Source organism: Acomys russatus, chromosome 2 (assembly GCF_903995435.1).
Source record: "Acomys russatus chromosome 2, mAcoRus1.1, whole genome shotgun sequence".
Taxonomy (NCBI): Eukaryota; Metazoa; Chordata; class Mammalia; order Rodentia; family Muridae; genus Acomys; species Acomys russatus.
The window spans coordinates 42,099,664-42,116,831 of record NC_067138.1 but is presented as its reverse complement, the minus strand read 5'-3'; the positions used below and the strand labels follow the sequence as shown (position 1 = coordinate 42,116,831).

At 37.7% G+C, this 17,168-nt stretch overlaps 1 protein-coding gene across 1 annotated transcript in view; it reads left to right on the top strand.

Moving 5' to 3' along the window:
* Cnbd1 (cyclic nucleotide binding domain containing 1) overlaps nucleotides 1-17,168 on the top strand; it is a 332,377-nt gene that overhangs the window by 273,492 nt on the left and 41,717 nt on the right. The window contains exon 12 of the mRNA XM_051155903.1: nucleotides 13,971-14,038. Within this exon, the coding sequence (XP_051011860.1) occupies nucleotides 13,971-14,038 (68 nt within the window). The remainder of the gene's footprint in view (nucleotides 1-13,970; nucleotides 14,039-17,168) is intronic.

Here is a 17,168-nt window from a genome sequence, read left to right as displayed (position 1 = left end):
TTTTACACATAGACCTCCAGTTAGACCAGCACCATTTGTTGAAGATGCTATCCTTTTTCCATTGAATGGAATGGCTTCTTTGTCAAAAATCAAGTGACCATATGTGTGTGGATTCATATCTGGGTCTTCGATTCGATTCCACTGATCAACCAGCCTGTTGCTGTGCCAGTACCATGCTGTTTTAATTACTATTGCTTTATAGTACAGTTTGATATCAGGTATGGAGATTCCTCCAGAGCACCTTTTATTGTACAAGATTGTTTTAGTTATTCTGGGTTTTTTGTTTTTCCATATGAAGTTCAGAATTGAACTTTCAATGTCTTTAAAAAATTGTGTAGGTATTTTAATAGGGATTGCATTGAATCTGTAGATTGCTTTTGGTAGGATGGCCATTTTTACTATGTTAATTCTCCCAATCCATGAGCAAGGAAGATCATGCCATCTTCTCAGGTCATCTTCAATCTCTTTCTTCAGAGTTTTGAAATTTTTTTCATACAAGTCCTTCACTTGCTTAGTTAGGGTAACTCTTAGATATTTTATATTGCTTGTGGCTAATGTGAAGGGTGTGGTTTTCCTAATTTCTTCCTCTGCAAGCTTGTCATTTGTGTATAGGAAGGCTACAGACTTTTTTGAGTTAATTTTGTATCCAGCCAATTTGCTGAAGGTGTTTATCAGCTTTAGGAGTTCTCTGGTGGAATTTTGAGGGTCACTTATGTACATTATCATATCATCTGCAAATAGGGATAATTTGACTTCCTCTTTTCCCATTTGGATACTTTTGATCTCCTTTTGTTGTCTTATTGCTCTGGCTAGAACTTCGAGTACTATATTGAAGAGATATGGAGAGAGTGGGCAGCCTTGCCTTGTTCCCGATTTGAGAGGAATTTCCTTGAGTATCTCACCATTTACTTTGATTTTGGCTATTGGCTTGCTGTATATAGCCTTTATTATGTTGAGGAAAGTGCCTTGTATCCCCGATCTCTCTAAAACTTTAAACATGAATGGGTGTTGAATTTTATCAAATGATTTCTCTGCATCCAAGGAGATGATCTTGTGGTTTTTTATTTTCAGTTTGTTTATATGGTGGATTACATTGATGGATTTCCGTATATTAAACCATCCCTGCATGCCTGGAATGAAGCCTACTTGGTCATGATAAATGATATCTTTGATGTGCTCCTGTATTCGTTTTGCAAGTATTTTATTTAGTATTTTTGCATCTATGTTCATAAGAGAAATTGGTCTGAAATTCTCTTTCTTTGTTGAGTATTTGTGAGGTTTAGGTATCAATGAGACTATGGCCTCATAGAATGAATTTGGTAATTTTCCATCCATTTCTATCTTTTGGAGTAGCTTGAAGAGTATCGGTATTAGCTCGCCCTTGAAGGTCTGGTAGAATTCTGCACTGAAACCATCTGGCCCTGGGCTTTTTTTGGTTGGGAGACCATCAATGATTGCTTCTATTTCTGTAGGGGAAATGGGACTATTTAGCTTGTTTATCTGTTCTTCATTCAACTTTGGCAAGTGAACTTGATCAAGAAAATCGTCCATTTCCCTTAGATTTTCAAATTTTGTGGCGTATATGCCTTCAAAGTAGGATCTTATGATTCTTTGAATTTCTTCAGTGTCTGTTGTTATGTCTCCCTTTTCATTTCTGATTTTGTTGATTTCAATACTGTCTCTCTGCCTTTTAGTTAGTTTGGCTAAAGGTCTGTCTATCTTGTTGATTTTCTCAAAGAACCAGCTTTTGGTTTTGTTGATTCTTTGGACTGTTTTCTTAGTTTCTAATTTGTTAATTTCAGCCCTGAGTTTGATTATTTCCAGGCGTCTACTCCTCTTGGGTGTTTCTGCTTCTTTTTTTTTCTAGGGCTTCCAGTTGTGTTGTTAAGATGCTTATGTGCGATGTTTCCAATTTCTTTTTAAAGGCACTTAGTGCTATGAATTTTCCTCTTAGCACTGCTTTCAATCTATCCCACAAATTTGGGTATGTTGTTTCTTCATTTTCATTGAATTTCAGAAACTCCTTGATTTCTTTCTTTATTTCTTCCCTGACCCAGGTGTCATTTAGCAGAGAGTTGTTTAGTTTCCACGTACGTGTAGGCTTTTTGTTATTTCTGTTGTTGTTGAATTGCAGCCTAAGAGCATGGTGATCTGATAGGATACAAGGTATTATTTCAATCCTCTTATATCTATTGAGGCTTGCTTTGTGACCTACGATGTGATCAATTTTGGAGAAGGTTCCATGGGGTGCAGAGAAGAAGGTGTATTCTTTCTTGTTTGGGTGAAAGGTTCTATAGATATCTGTTAGCTCCATTTGACCCATGGCATTAGTTAATGATGTTATTTCTCGGCTTAGTTTCTGTTTCAATGACTTATCCTTCAGTGAGAGTGAGGTGTTGAAGTCTCCCACTATTATTGTGTGGGGATCGATGTGTGGTGTAAGCTTTTTTAGGAGATCTTTTACAAATGTGAGTGCCCTTGTATTGGGAGCATAGATGTTCAGAATTGTGATGTCATCTTGGTTGACTTTACCTTTGATGAGTATGAAGTGTCCTTCCTCATCCCTTTTGATTAATTTTGGTTGAAAGTCTAGTTTGTTCGATACTAAAATGGCTACCCCTGCTTGCTTCTTGTGACCATTTGCTTGGAATATTTTTTTCCAACCTTTTACCCTGAGGTAATGCCTTTCATTATGGGTGAGATGTGTTTCTTGGATGCAGAAGAATGTTGGATCTTGTTTATATACCCATTCAGTTAGTCTGTGTCTTTTTATTGGAGAATTGAGGCCATTGATGTTGAGAGATATTAATGACCAGTGACTGTTAAGAGTCTTAATTTTGATGTTGTTTCCAGTCGAGCGTTTGTGTAGTTGTGTTTTTGCCATGGAATAGTTATCTATTTCCTTGGTAGTTTTGGTTGTAGCTTGACCCTTTGGGATGGAGTTTTCCTTCTAGTACCTTCTGTAAAGGTGGATTTGTGGATAGGTACTGTTTGAGTTTGTTTTTGTCATGGAATATTTTGTTTCTCCATCAATGGTTATTGATAATTTTGCTGGGTAAAGTAGTCTGGCCTGGCATCTGTGGTCTCTTAGGGTTTGTAGGATCTCTGTCCAGGCCCTTCTGGCTTCTATGGTCTCTGCTGAGAAGTCGGGTGTAATTCTGATAGGTTTACCATTAAATGTTATTTGGCCCTTTTCCCTTGCAGCTTTTAATATTTTTTCTTTGTTCTGCATATTTTGTGTTTTGATTATTATGTGGCGGGCAGTTTTTCTTTTCTGGTCAATTCTATTTGGTGTTCTGTAGGCCTCTTGTATGTTTATAGGCATCTCTTTCTTTAGATTGGGGAAATTTTCTTCTATGATTTTGTTGAGAATAGTTTCTGGGCCCTGCAGTCTGATGTCTTCTCTTTCTTCAATGCCTATTATCCTCAGATTTCTTCTTTTCATGGTGTCCTTAATTTCTTGGATGTTTTGTGTCAGGAGTTTTCCAGATTTGGCATTTTCTTTAATGGTTGATTCAATATCTGTGATTGTATCTTCTAGACCTGAGATTCGTTTTTCCATCTCTTGGATTCTGTTAGAGAAGCTCACCTCTGTGTTGCTCGCCTTCTTCTCTGAGGTCTCCCATTCTCGTTTTTCTTCTGTCTGTGTGTTTATCATTGAATCCATTTTCATTTTCAGATCTTGAACTGATTTTTTGATTTCTTTCATCTGATTTTTTGTTTATTCCTGAGTTTCTTCCATTGCCTCTTTATAGGTCTTCAGAGCTTGAACCGTTTTATTTATTTCTTTCATCTGGTTGTTTGCATTTTCCTGCAATTTTTCCAGTTCCACTCTATGTGCTTCTTTTATGTCTCTCACCTGTTTGTCTGCGTCTTCCTGTATTTGATCATGAATTTTATTTGTTTCCTCCATTATCATCCTCATTACTAAGGATTTGAGGTCATTTTCTTGTATTTCCGTTGTATTTGAGTTCTCTGGGTTGTTTTCTTTGGGATAGCTGGAAACTGGAGACGCCATGTTGTTTTGGGGGTTTTTGCGTATGCTTTTTTGCTGTCCTTTAGACTTCTTGCTGTCTTTGTTTTTGTTGGGTAGCTTCCAGAGTTGGATGGAGGGTGCCTGAGGATAGATTCACTTATTTTCTCAAGATTTCCCTAGGCTGGGAGCTCAAAGCTTCACTGGTGTGGATGTTAGGAGGTTAGCCCTGTTGTTCTGGTCTCTCACAGCCAGTGATCTTCAGCCCCCCTGTGCTGTGGATTCTGCAATTTTTCTGGGTCTCTGAATGAGCGTTGGGTCAGGCCAAGGTATCCACAGCCTTCTGTGTTCCCTGCCAAGTCCAGCCAGGAACACTGGGCCTGAACCACAGGCTGAACTCAGCTAGATTCTCAGGGCCTGAACCATCTGCTGAGCTCAGCTAGGGATTCTGGGCCCAAAATGCGCACAGGGTCCAGCCAAAATTTTTGGGCTGGGACTACGCACCAAGCTCCGCTAGGGCCCTTTGGCCCAAAGTGTGTGCTATGGCCAGTTATTGACTCAGGGCCCGAACTGACTACCAATCTCAGCCAGGAACTCTGGATTCGAACTGCACACTGTGTCCAACCAGAGTCTTAGAGCTGGTGGAACCGAGAGCTCTGTCCAGCCTGCACCACAGCGGGAGAACTTCGGCTGCTCTGAGTTAGTGCCTGTGGTTCAACCAAGTGCTCCGCCCAGACTGTGTCACCGCAGGGGAGCTGCTGCTGAGCTGAGGTGGTGTGTAGAATGGAACTGCGCACTCCACCAAGCCTGCGCCACAGCAGGAGACCTGCGGCTGTTCTGAGTAAGCGCCAATGGTGGAACCAAGTGCTCTGCCCAGACTGTGTCACTGCAGGGGAGCTGCCGCTGAGCTGAGGTGGCGCCTAGGGTGGAAGTGAATGCTTGGCCAAGCCTGCGCCACAGGAGGAGAACTGCGGCTGCTCTGAGTTAGCGCCTGTTTTGGAACCAAGCGCTCCGCCCAGACTGTGTCACTGCAGGGGAGCTGCCGCCGAGCTGAGGTGGCACCTTGGGTGGAACTGAGTGCTTGGCTAAGCCTGCGCCACAGCAGGAGGACTGCGGCTGCTCTGAGTTAGCACCTGTTTTGGAACCAAGTGCTCCACCCAGACTGTGTCACCGCAGGGGAGCTGCCGCTGAGCTGAGGTGCAGCCTAACGTGGAGCTGCGTGCTCAACTAAGCCTGCGCCACAGCAGGGGAGCTGTGGCCGAAGCTGAGTTCGTGCCTCAGGCAGAATTGCTTGCTGGGCTGGGCCAGTACCCGGGACTCTGGGGCCGAACTGTCCGCCGAGTCCAGTCTGGGTCCAAAGGCTCCACGCGACCCAAATCCTGCCCTGAGTCCCCTCTCCCGTAGCAACTCCCACCAGCCACCACACCAATCGCCTCCACCGGAAGGCTATGAACTGCAAACCTCAGCCGCCGCTGCTGGTGCCGCTGGTGCTGCTGCCTCTGCCTCTGCCGCTCCAATCAGAGAAAATCCACGCTCCTCCCGTGTGCAGGGGCACGTAGGTCCTCCGCACCCTGGTCCCTCCGAACCGTGGAGCACTCCCGCTGCCGTGATGTTTGGACCTAGGTGTTCCTGGCTCAGAAATCTGTGCAATTCCCTGAACTGTTCACTGGAGCCTCCAAACGCAGTCCACACTGCTCGCCGCCATCTTGAAAAGCCCTATACCCCAATTTTTAATCAGGTTATTTGGTTTGGTGTTGTTCAATTTTTTGAGTTCTTTATATTTTTTGGATATTAGACTTTTGTCAGATGTAGAGTTGGTGAAGATCTTTTTCCAGTCTATAGGCTATTACTTTGTTCTGTTGACAGTGTCCTTTGCCTTACAGAAGCTTTTCAGTTTCATAAGGTACCATTTATTAATAGTTGATATTAGGGCCTGAGCTGTTGGTGTTTTGTTCAGGAAGTTGTCTCCTGTGCCAATGAGCTCAAAGCTCTTCCTCACATTTTCTTCTAACATATTTAGTGTGTCTGATTTTATCTTGAGGTCTTTAATCCATTTTGACTTCAGCTTTGTGCAGGGGGATAGATATGGATCGATTTTCATTTTTATACATGTAGCCATCTAGTTAGACCAGCACCATTTGTTGAAGATGCTATCTTTTTTCCATTGTATGGCTTTGGCTTTTCTGTCAAATTTCAAATGTCCATAGGTATGTGGGTTAATTTCTGGGTCTTCAAATCAATTTTATCGATCAACTAGCCTATTTCTTAAGGATATTCATACAGAAATAAAGAAATGGTTTATTTCTTGTGTGAGAAGGATAAAACTATACAGAACATGAGCTTAGAAATTAAAACAGCCTATCATAATTATCCATGCCAATATGTTTAAATACTTAGAGAAATGAACAAACTTTTAGAAAAAGAAATACCAGAAATACAACAAAAGTAATAAAACTGTGAGTAAAATTGCTAATTAAAATAATTTAATATATACTTAAAAATACTCCAACCATTCTTCCATTTTGAAGTCATGTGTTATACAAAGCATTTCAGAAAGGCATTAATTCATTCTGCATAAATCCTTATGTAAAATAGATGCTAATAGTTTTTTTATGCTATAAACCATATACATTGTAGCTCTTCCACTCCTACTTGACCAGGAAATTATGAGAAAAACTGTTGGCCAATCTCAATCCAGTCACATGTGCAAGGCTGTAGCACCTCACTACCATACTGCAGAGGGCATGCTGTGTATGTGTATTTGTGTGTGTGTGTGTGTGTGTGTGTGTGTGTGTGTTTTGTGTTATGTTGTGTTATATATTCTATAGTTTATCAACTTCATTCCACAAGTTTAAGATTAGTTAAATAACCAAAAACTCATACATTTCACTACAATTTTAGAATTAAATGGAAGAATCATGTATCTCTTTCAAGAAACTGTTATTCTTTTGTAGAGTAAGCATAGATATAAGCCATTTTTTTTCACAGTCAGTGAGCTTTAAAGCTCCACATATGCACGCTCATGAAAATCTGTCTACTCTCGAGGGCATTCTTCTTTGGGGAAATAGGCTAACAGCAGGACCCTTTGAATTACATCCTGCAGATCAATCTGACATTACTTTCCCAGCTGTTCCTCCTCAGGACTTTCTGAGACTACAAAGGAGGGGAAACAATAATTTTTTTATGACTACCATAATTACTCCAATGGAATCACCTGGCATTTCTGTACCCATCACTGCCAGTTAAATGTTAGAAAGAGTGAAAATTTCAGGTGCCAGAGTCAACTGACACACAGAAATATGCTCTTTGCACTTTGACTTCTGTTTTTGCAATGAGTCAATCTAGAACTAAATGAAATTTGATTATTTAGAATATTTAAATGTTATGTTAATTTGGTCATTCAGCAAATGGAATTCTTTTTTTTTTCAAACATTTTACCAAACATCCTTGATTGATAGGAGGATTTTGAGTTTCATCCATTTTACTGAAAAAAATTATGTGTGTGTATATAATTTTCATTATTAATTGATCTGTTGGTGAGTGTCTAGGTATATTCCACTCCCTAGTTATTGTAAAGAATCCAGCAATTGATGTATGTACAATACACATACATATCCTGGTCCTTCATGTACATAACAAAAATGTTATATCAGGGTGGTATGGGAGTTCTAAGACTTTTATTTTGAACTTGCATGTTAATTTTCAGAGTGACTCCACCAGCAATACATAAAGATTATTTTCTCTCTATATTTGCCACAGACATTGTTATTTGTTTTCTTGAGGGTAATTATTTTGACTGAGTTGAGAAAGCTGTGTTAAATTATAATTTTTCTAATTCCCAAGGAAGTAGAAAAAATTTAAATTATTTATTAACACGTTTTACCTTTGAAGAACTATTTATTAGCACATATATTATTAGGATGATTTGTTCTTGAATGTGTTTTCCCTTCCTAAATGTTTTTATAGATATTAATTTAATATCTTAAATGTAGTTCATAGGATTTCTCACTTTTGTGTGCTAGCTTTTGACTCTAGTGATTATATTCTTCACTGTGCAGAAGGAGTTTAATTTTATAGAATCCCGCATGTCAATTCCAGGGATGATTTCTTCTGCTACTGGGGTCCTTTTTGTAATCTCCCTACCTACGTCTGTATCTTGAAGTATTTCCTTTAGCAGTTTCAAAGTGTGCAGCCTTATGGTAAAGCCTTTAATCCATTTCACTTGATTTTTGTGCAAAAAGATATGGATTTAAATTTTTTCTATGTATGAAAATCCAGCATTCTCAACAGCATTTGTCAAAGAGGTTCTTTTCTTCAATGCGTGCTTTTGATAGTCTTATCAATAATTAGGTGACTTTACATGTTTGAATTTATGGATACAGGTCTCTTTTTTTGTGTGTCACTTCAGACATTTTGTCACTCTGGCTCCACAGCATAATTTGGGGTCAGGTACTATAATCCATTTTCTAACATTGTTTTTGCTCATTCATAGCTGAATTGGTGTTTTTATTTTATAACTTTTAATATTATTTCTTTTTTTTAATATATATTTTGAGACTGTCAGTATTCTATGCTACAGGGGGAGATTCTTTTCTGGTCATGCTTAGTTGGTGTTCTAAGTTTATCTTATTTTTGAATATTAATTTCTTTCTTTAGATTGGGGGATGTTACTCAGTAAATCTTGAACAGATTCTGCTTATCTTAGCACCTTCTTTGACTTAAATTCTTAGGCTTCTCTCTTAGTTGTATTTCTGACTTCTTGGTTATATGCTGCCACATTCATTTTTTCCTTACTGATATTTGAATGTAATATTTTTCAGCATTGTCATCAATCTATTATGTTCTTTTTTCTGTTTTAAATTTTCATGATGTTATTCACTGTGGTTTTAAAATTGAATGAATTTATTGGTTTTAGAACTGTATATGTTCTTTCAATTACCAATATTTATGAAATTTTCCAAGTTCCTGAGTTTTTACTCCATATTTTCATATTCTTATTGATGATTTCTCTCTATATAATTCTGACTTTCTTCCCTAGGTCTTCAATTAAATCAAAATTCTTATTTATGCACTTTTTGCATAATTTTTTTACTAGTAAATGTTTGAAATCTGACATTTGATCTTTGAGTGCATATATGTTCAACACCTGTCCAGTCATGATCTTTTGGTGAAGTTGTATTGCTTTACTTTATACATGTCTTGGTTTATGTGTAAGGTTTGTGCATCTACTGGTTTGGCTATCTCTTTTGATTTTGTTTGGGGATTTTCTCATTGCATAGACAACTATTTACTCAATCTTCAGTGCTACTTAGGGAGGAGAAGTTTCCTGTAACATACAAGAGATAGGAATACATTGAAATTTGTTTATAGTTCACTGTATCCCTAATAATCATAAAAGAGAAAATGGTAAATATACCAAAATATGTGATGGAGTTAAAAGTCAATTGGAAATCAGCATAATATTGTACACCCTAATTCTTGTGGAGGAAGGAAGAAGTCAGTGAGGGCAGCCTGGTCTACATAGGGAGTCACAAGACCTACTCAGGGCTACATAGTGAGACTGTCTCAAAATAAAAATAAAAGTGAAAACTCTGAGACAAATGTGCAAACACTTTATAAACGAGAAAAAGGAATGGTGCAGGAGGAGACATGAGAACATGGTTAAATGAAAAAAAAATAACATGAACAATAGAAGGAATTGTCTAAGTTTGTAAAAAAAGGTTTATCAAACTTGAAGTATAATTTGGTTGGTTTCTCTGCTCCTGGTGAACAATACTGAGTTACTGGGTCTCCTTATTTTTGTGATACCTGCTTGAGGCATCCCTTCCGATCTCCCTGTGCTTTGTCTTGTCAGTGTCTAGTCCTCCTGTTATTTGCAGCTTCTTCTCTATCTTTCTTTTTTTCTTTTTTTTTTTATATTTTTTTATTAATTTATTCTTGTTACATCTCAATGTTTATCCCATCCCTTGTATCCTCCCATTCTTCCCTCCCTTCCATTTTTCCGTTATTCCCCTCCCCTATGACTGTTCCCGAGGGGGATTACCTCCCCTGGTACATATACACCATGGAATACTACTCAGCTATTAAAAACAAGGAATTCCCATAATTTGTGGATAAATGGATTGAGCTAGAAATGATCAAAATGAGTGAGTTAACCCAGAAGCAGAAAGACTCAAATGGTATATACTCACTTATATCTACATACTAGCCCAAAAGCATGTCCCATGAAAGCCTTCACTTACTAGGAAACTGGGACAGAGGGGAGGAAATCCTATTGGGACTCTAGATGAGAGAAGCATGGGAGAATAGCAAAGTAGAAGAATCCAGAGGGTCCTAGAAACCTACAAGTAGAACATTATGATAGGCAGATTTGGGTCCAGGGGTCCTGCTCAAATTAAGGCACCAGCCAAGGACAATACAGGCAGTAAACTTTATTTATTTATTTATTTTTGTCTTCATTATTTATTTACAAGGGATCCTTGCTTATTTTAAAGCATTTTTAGCCATCAAAGATGGCCTTTCCATCAAAGGAGAAGGCCAGATGAATGACTGTTCTTGGTACCTTTCCTTTCAACCCCTCCATTGTGCTTCCCTCACAGAGGACAGTATGACTAAGCACCGAGGAGAAGGATTTGTGTAAGAACTGTGGTAGAGGAAGGACAACAGCCCCTCCTCTTCATTCCAATGCAGCCTTTATGGCTTACTGTTGCTGTTGTTGTTGTTTTTTAATAATATCTTATTAATTTATTCATATTACATCTAAATTGTTAGCCCATCCCTTGTATCCTCCCATTCCTCCCTGTTGTTAAGGCCCTTGCCTCTGTGGATCCGGAGCAGGTGAGAGGATAGTAGGTACCTGTAGCTACGAGAACTGTGTAATGCTCTTATTGTCACTTCTCCCTCCTGGGCTCTGAGAATACTCCTCAGTCGATTACCTTGCCCTTCCTTGCTGAGCTTGGATAAGATCTTTTTTTTTTTTTTTTTTTTTTTTTTTTCACACATATGGTCACTTGATTTTTGACAAAGAAGCCAAATCCATTCAATGGAAAAAAGATAGCATCTTCAACAAATGGTGCTGGTCTAAATGGAGGTCTATGTGTAAAAAAATGAAACTGGACCCATATTTGTCACCTTGCACAAAACTCAAATCCAAGTGGATTAAAGACCTCAACATAAAACCAGAGACACTCTAAGCCACTTAGAGGAAAAAGTGGGAAAGAGCCTGGAACATATTGGCACAGGAGACAACTTCCTGAACAGAACACCAACAGCCCAGGCCTTAATGTCAACCATTAATAAATGGGACCTCATGAGGCTGACAGGCAGTAAACTTTAAACCCTTACCCAGATCTAGCCAATGGTCAGTACATTCTTCACAGTTGAGTGGAGAGTGGGATATAACTTTTTCACATACTCTGGTGCCTCACATTTGACCATGTCCCCTGGAGGGGGAGACCTGGTGGCACTCAGAGGAAGGATAGCAGGTTACCAAGAAGAGACTTGATACCCTATCTTTCTTTTTTAAGGAGGAACAGTTTACTTTGGCTCACAGTTTAAGGGTATGTTCTTTCCTGGTGAGGAAGGTGCAGGAAGCTGATGGTCACACAACAGAGAGAGATGAATGATGGTCCTCAGGTCACTTTCTCCTCTTCATTCAGCTTGGGATGCCAGCCTAGAAAAAGTTTTCACCCACATTCAGGCTCAGTCTTTTTCAGTCAAACATTTCTGAAAATACCCTCATACAACAGTCAGGGATGTATTTCAATGATGATTATAAATCCTATCAATGGACTTGCAGAAGTTTCCCTATCCTTTTTTAAATTATGGCAATAGCTAGACAAACTAAGGCTCCTAAACCGATTTCCTGATCTTATGATAGTTCAGCTTTTTAAAAATGTTTTCTCAGTAAATTTTTTAAAACTATTATTCTATTTATTTTTATTTTTAAAAATAGATTATTTTGCTTTACACTGCTCTTCCCAGTTCTTTTCTATCTCCTGTCCTACCCAGATTTACTTCCTTTCTGTATCTCATCTGAGAGCAAACAGGATTTTATGGGATAATAATAAATAAAATAAATAATAATAAGATAAAACAAAAACTTACACATCAGAGTTGGAAAAGACAAACAGAAGAAAAACAGCCCAAAGGATGGAATAAGAATCAGAGATCCATTCATTTGCACACTCAGGAATCCCATAAAAGCATCTCGTCCAGAATCGATGTAATGGTTTGTGCCTGGTAGTATTATATTCTCTTGTCCTGAGAGTTCAGTTGATGTCCCTGGGAGGCGTGATCTTCTCTAAGGGAGATGCAGAGGGGTTGTCACCTAGGAGGTGTGAAGCGAGAGGAAGCTATGTTCAGGATGTATTTTATGAGAGAAGAATAAGTAAAAATAAAGCTACAACAGCAAGAAGAACTACAAAACAAATCCACGAATCTGGAAGCCTTAAAATATGTTTTCCTCTATGAGGAATCCTGCTACTGCTCTGTAAGCAATAATGTAATTATTCTCCAGTATGGACCCAGCCTCTATATTTAACGCTTTAGGGGAAGTTCTGCCCCTTTCTTGCCTGGCTTTTGTTTTGGAAGTGGATTACAATGGAGTTGACTAGGTGAGGTTGTCTTTGTGTTAAAGTCCATCCTCTAAACACATTCTCTCTCTCTCTCTCTCTCTCTCTCTGTCTCTCTCTCTCTCTCTGTCTCTCTCTGTCTCTGTCTCTCTCTCTCTGTCTCTCTCTCTCTGTCTCTGTCTCTCTCTCACTCACACACACACACAGGCACACAAATACACACACACACACACTGTATGTGTGTGCTTATCTCTGTTTCATGCTTCCTTGTTTGTTTCTTTTGAGTCATATTCTATATTCCAGGCTTTCCAACAATGCACAATAAGGTTGAGCCTGCCTTATACTCAGAGAAAACCCTCTTGCTTTGGTCTCTATGAGCTGCCAGTGTTAGCCACTGTACTCAGCTTCAGCTTAGTAACCAGGGTGTTGCCCACATTTTTATCCATGTTCTGGATATTCTATTACTTCCTGTGTGTATTTCTGAAGCCTTTAATTTCATAATAGGTGTCCCCTCTCTTTAAAAGCATTGATTTTCAGCTTCAGCAGTTTACAGAGAAGCAGTTTCTCTATCCCAACATATGACACAGAATACATTAGTTATTGTTTGTTTGTTTGCTTGTTTTTGATACTTTCAACATGTGCTATGTCAGAATCATAGTGGGAAATTGGCCATCCTTGACTTTTTTTCATGTTCTAGAATCTGGACTTTCCCATATGTTTAACTTCCATGTCAATGTGGTCTGCTCTATTTGTAGTATAGTTATAAATAACTTATTTTTGCTTTCATAAAGCCACACATTTGAAAGATAAATTATGGGTCACCTCCCTATATCTTAGGAGCATGGAATTCTTTTTTTATTAAATTTTAATTTTATTAATTTATTCAGATTACAACTCAATTGTTATCCCATCCCTTGTATCTTCCCATTCCTCCCTCCCTCCCTCCTTCACTCTATTCTGCTCCGCTACTTCTCTGACCAAGGGGGACCTCCTCCCCCACTACATGGTCATAGGCTATCAAGTCTCATCTTGGCAGCCTGCTTATTCTTTCTTTGAGTGCCACCAGGCCTCACCACCAAGAGGAGGTGGTCAAATATGGAGCACCAGAGTTCATGTCAAAGTCAGTCCCTGCTATCCACTTTAAGAATAAGACAAATAGTATTTTCATACTCAGTCACAGAACTGATTCTTCTAAAGTAGGTCAGAAATTATATTAATTTTTTATTATGAATGTATATATTATGATAATTAGACTGAATCTAATGTGTGAGATGATATGATTTTCTGTGAGTATAACAATGAATCAATAAATCAATTTTATCATTAAAATTCAAATTTGTCTCTTTTATACATCAATAAACAAAAGTGAATATGCATTTGTTTTTTTTTAATTTGCTAATATTATTTATCTCATTTTTCTGTAGTGTTGGATCCTGTGATCAAAGAACTTATGATTCAAACAGCAAAACCAACTTTTGGCCATCTGACAGATGTAAGAAAAATATTCACACTATAGTAAATATTATTAGTTGTAGAAACTGGATGTTGATAATTATTTATGATGTTCCAGTGCTTTGTGACTTCCTTATTAAAGTGATTGTAATGTGGCATATTCTTTAGGAAACAGCATGATAGGAAACTTTAGAAAAGGTATTTGTAGTGATTCATCCACTTATGTGTCTGGCATTTACTGCAATAACATTTTATAGCTTGTGTGTTTAGGCTGAAAAATCTATTACAAACTACTTTAACAAAGGCGTGCTTGTAGGTAGCCTTACTTAAAAGATTTTTACAATGTTAAGAAAGATTATATACTTTTAAACAGAGACTTCAAAATTGTAGTTGATTTTTGTTTTGACATTTTAGCTTTAATTTGCATATATTATATGAATAACATGGCTTCAATATACATACATGTATATACATACATGCATATATTTACATATTACACACATATATACACATATGCATATACACATGTATATATATCAGTCTGTATAAAATTGTATTTGTAATGTGCTTGTAAAAGGCATAGAGGCTTAGTGAATACCAGAATATTAACTGTCTCATAAGGTATATTGAAACATATAAAGAATTTGAAGTCCATAGCATTCCAAAGGAGCCTACAGAAGCTCATTTGTACTGAAGGTATTGAATCTATTGAAAAGTGGCTAGAACCTGAGTGAACTGGAGCTGCCATATGTAGGATGAGGCAGATCATATGTTAATAAATGTGATGTGAGGAGATGGTAAAGAAGTCAAAGGAAGTAGGAGCTGACTTTGATGGTTTAGCTCTACAAAGTCTTTGAGGAAAAGTAAGCCTAAAGTGACTTTTTAGATGTTGACTTGTTGAAGTGTGGTGCTCAGTGCCAGCCGTCCTTTCTTTCTCCAAACGAGGTTTTAGTGAAATCCATATGGTACTCTCTATTGCTTTTGGTGTTTCATTATAACTGAACTCAGACACATGTTAAGCCCTTCAAGGATTAAACTTTGATGAAAGCATTAGTTTCTCTCCTCCTTTTGAGGAAGTGAAATCCAAAATATACTTTGAGAATTTCTCTGTAATTTGAAAATTAAGATGAAACATTCGGTTGATTTTGGTTTAATTTAAAATGGTCTGATAAGTTGAGAATATTTCTCCTTCATAGTTTCCCAATTACAAACCATGATGATAGTTGGGGTATCACCTCCATCATGAGGGGCATTATGAGATTAGAATTTGCAATCTCTGTTGGTGCCTGTTAGTACCAGTTACAAATGCATATTTCTAGAACATAGAACTGCGTGGAAAGAGGAAAGTCCAGAACAGAGGGAAGATGATATTCCTTACAGCTATGATATCAGCCTGGAATAGAACAGACTATTTCAAAGCGATGTGTTTCAAGCACTACTCTTATTTGGGAGTAGAGCTTCAGTGGTCCCCTGGGTGTCATAGGTAAATCTTAGGTGAAAAACAATACCACCATATAATGTATTTGTATCATGTAGGAATAGATTATTATACCTATAAAGTATTAAATACATTGGGGAAGGCACACAATTCTTTAATGTAAACAATACAAAGTTCATTTTAACAAAGATTGCTGTGGCTAGGAATGACTGGAAAGGACTGAGTATGTAACTGGGCATGCAGTGTGGATTATGCTTCTCCTTGATCCAGGCATAATAGAGGATGTGATGCTTTATGAGCAGCAGACATTTGAAAATGGTTAATGAAGTAATATAAGGCAAGGAGAAAATCCTAGCTGGAAGGTCGTACAGAGAGGGATTGATAAGAAATTTCTAACTAGAGTATTTCAAGTGGTTTTCAAGGTCAGGTTTGAGATGTTTCTTTCCCCTAAAAATTTTTGGATTTCTCATTAATGATTGTCATGCAGATAGATGTTTTTAAGTGCTGACTAGACAAATGTGCCATTTCCAATTTGGTAGAGACAAGCCTGGATGATGCAAACTAAGCCGTCTGCATCTGTGCTAAAACGCAGGAAAATAAAACAGAACTGTTTACTATGGCAACATGCAGTCAGTTTTAACTGTTTAACTTTGTCTTTTATGACAGTTACCAAGCTGCTCTGAATTTTCCATTTCTTAAGTTTCTATTCTTTGCAAAAGCTGGCATAATTTTATTGACTCTGTTATAGCACAGTCAAAATTAAGTGATCAAATCATATGTCTATATAGCTCACAATTATACAGTTTAGACACTTTATTTGTGCTGATGAGCATTTTCCCCAGACATGAAAGTATTTTCACTTATTTATCAAAATGAGTTTTACACATTGCACAATTTTTCTGTTTGATAACTGGATTTTCATATATAGCCAAATGTCTATGTGTGTTGACACAAGGAGGAGTATTCTGAGAACTCACTGTTCACTCCAAGACAACTTTAACGCTAATTGCTTTATATTTTTACCTGTCATTGATCTGGAATTGGTTATAGACTATTGTTTGTAATGGGATTTGCAAGTATTTCTTAATAAATCTCTTACTGTAATGGAGAGGTCATTGTGTATCCACTGAGCTGCACTGACACAATTGTTATAAATTTAATTGTTAAATAGACAAGCCTTAGAATGCTGTTGTATTTTCTTGATGAATTTGTTTGTCCTGATGGTGGGGAGCATAGAGACTTAATTTTTCTGTGTTTATTTATTTATTTTTTTGCCAAATCAATCCTTTGTCATTATCTCAGCAAGTTTCTCATTTGCTTCTTTCTTGAATAGAAAAAATTAGGCTGTTGATATCTACAAATCACCAACTATGGTAGAGTTTTTACAATTTCAAAAATTTAGTGAAAATATAGTTATATTACTTCCCCCTCTTTTTTTTTTCTTCTTTAAACTCCCCTTCACTGCCTCTGTGCTACTTTCATTTCCCCTGTCCATTTTCTTTCAGGCTGATAGTCTTTTTCGTTTCTGTATTTTTGTTGTAGACGTATGTATATAGGTACAGATATATAAATAGAACACTCTGATGCTTCTAGGGACCAATTTGCACTGAATAATCAGCTCATCCCTGGAAGACACCAATCGTCCCTCAGTAGTTGTTAGTTGCCAACAGTTCTGTGTCTAGCAGTAGGACCCCATTTTAACATTTGCTTTTCAATGGTTTCATTTTGCTAT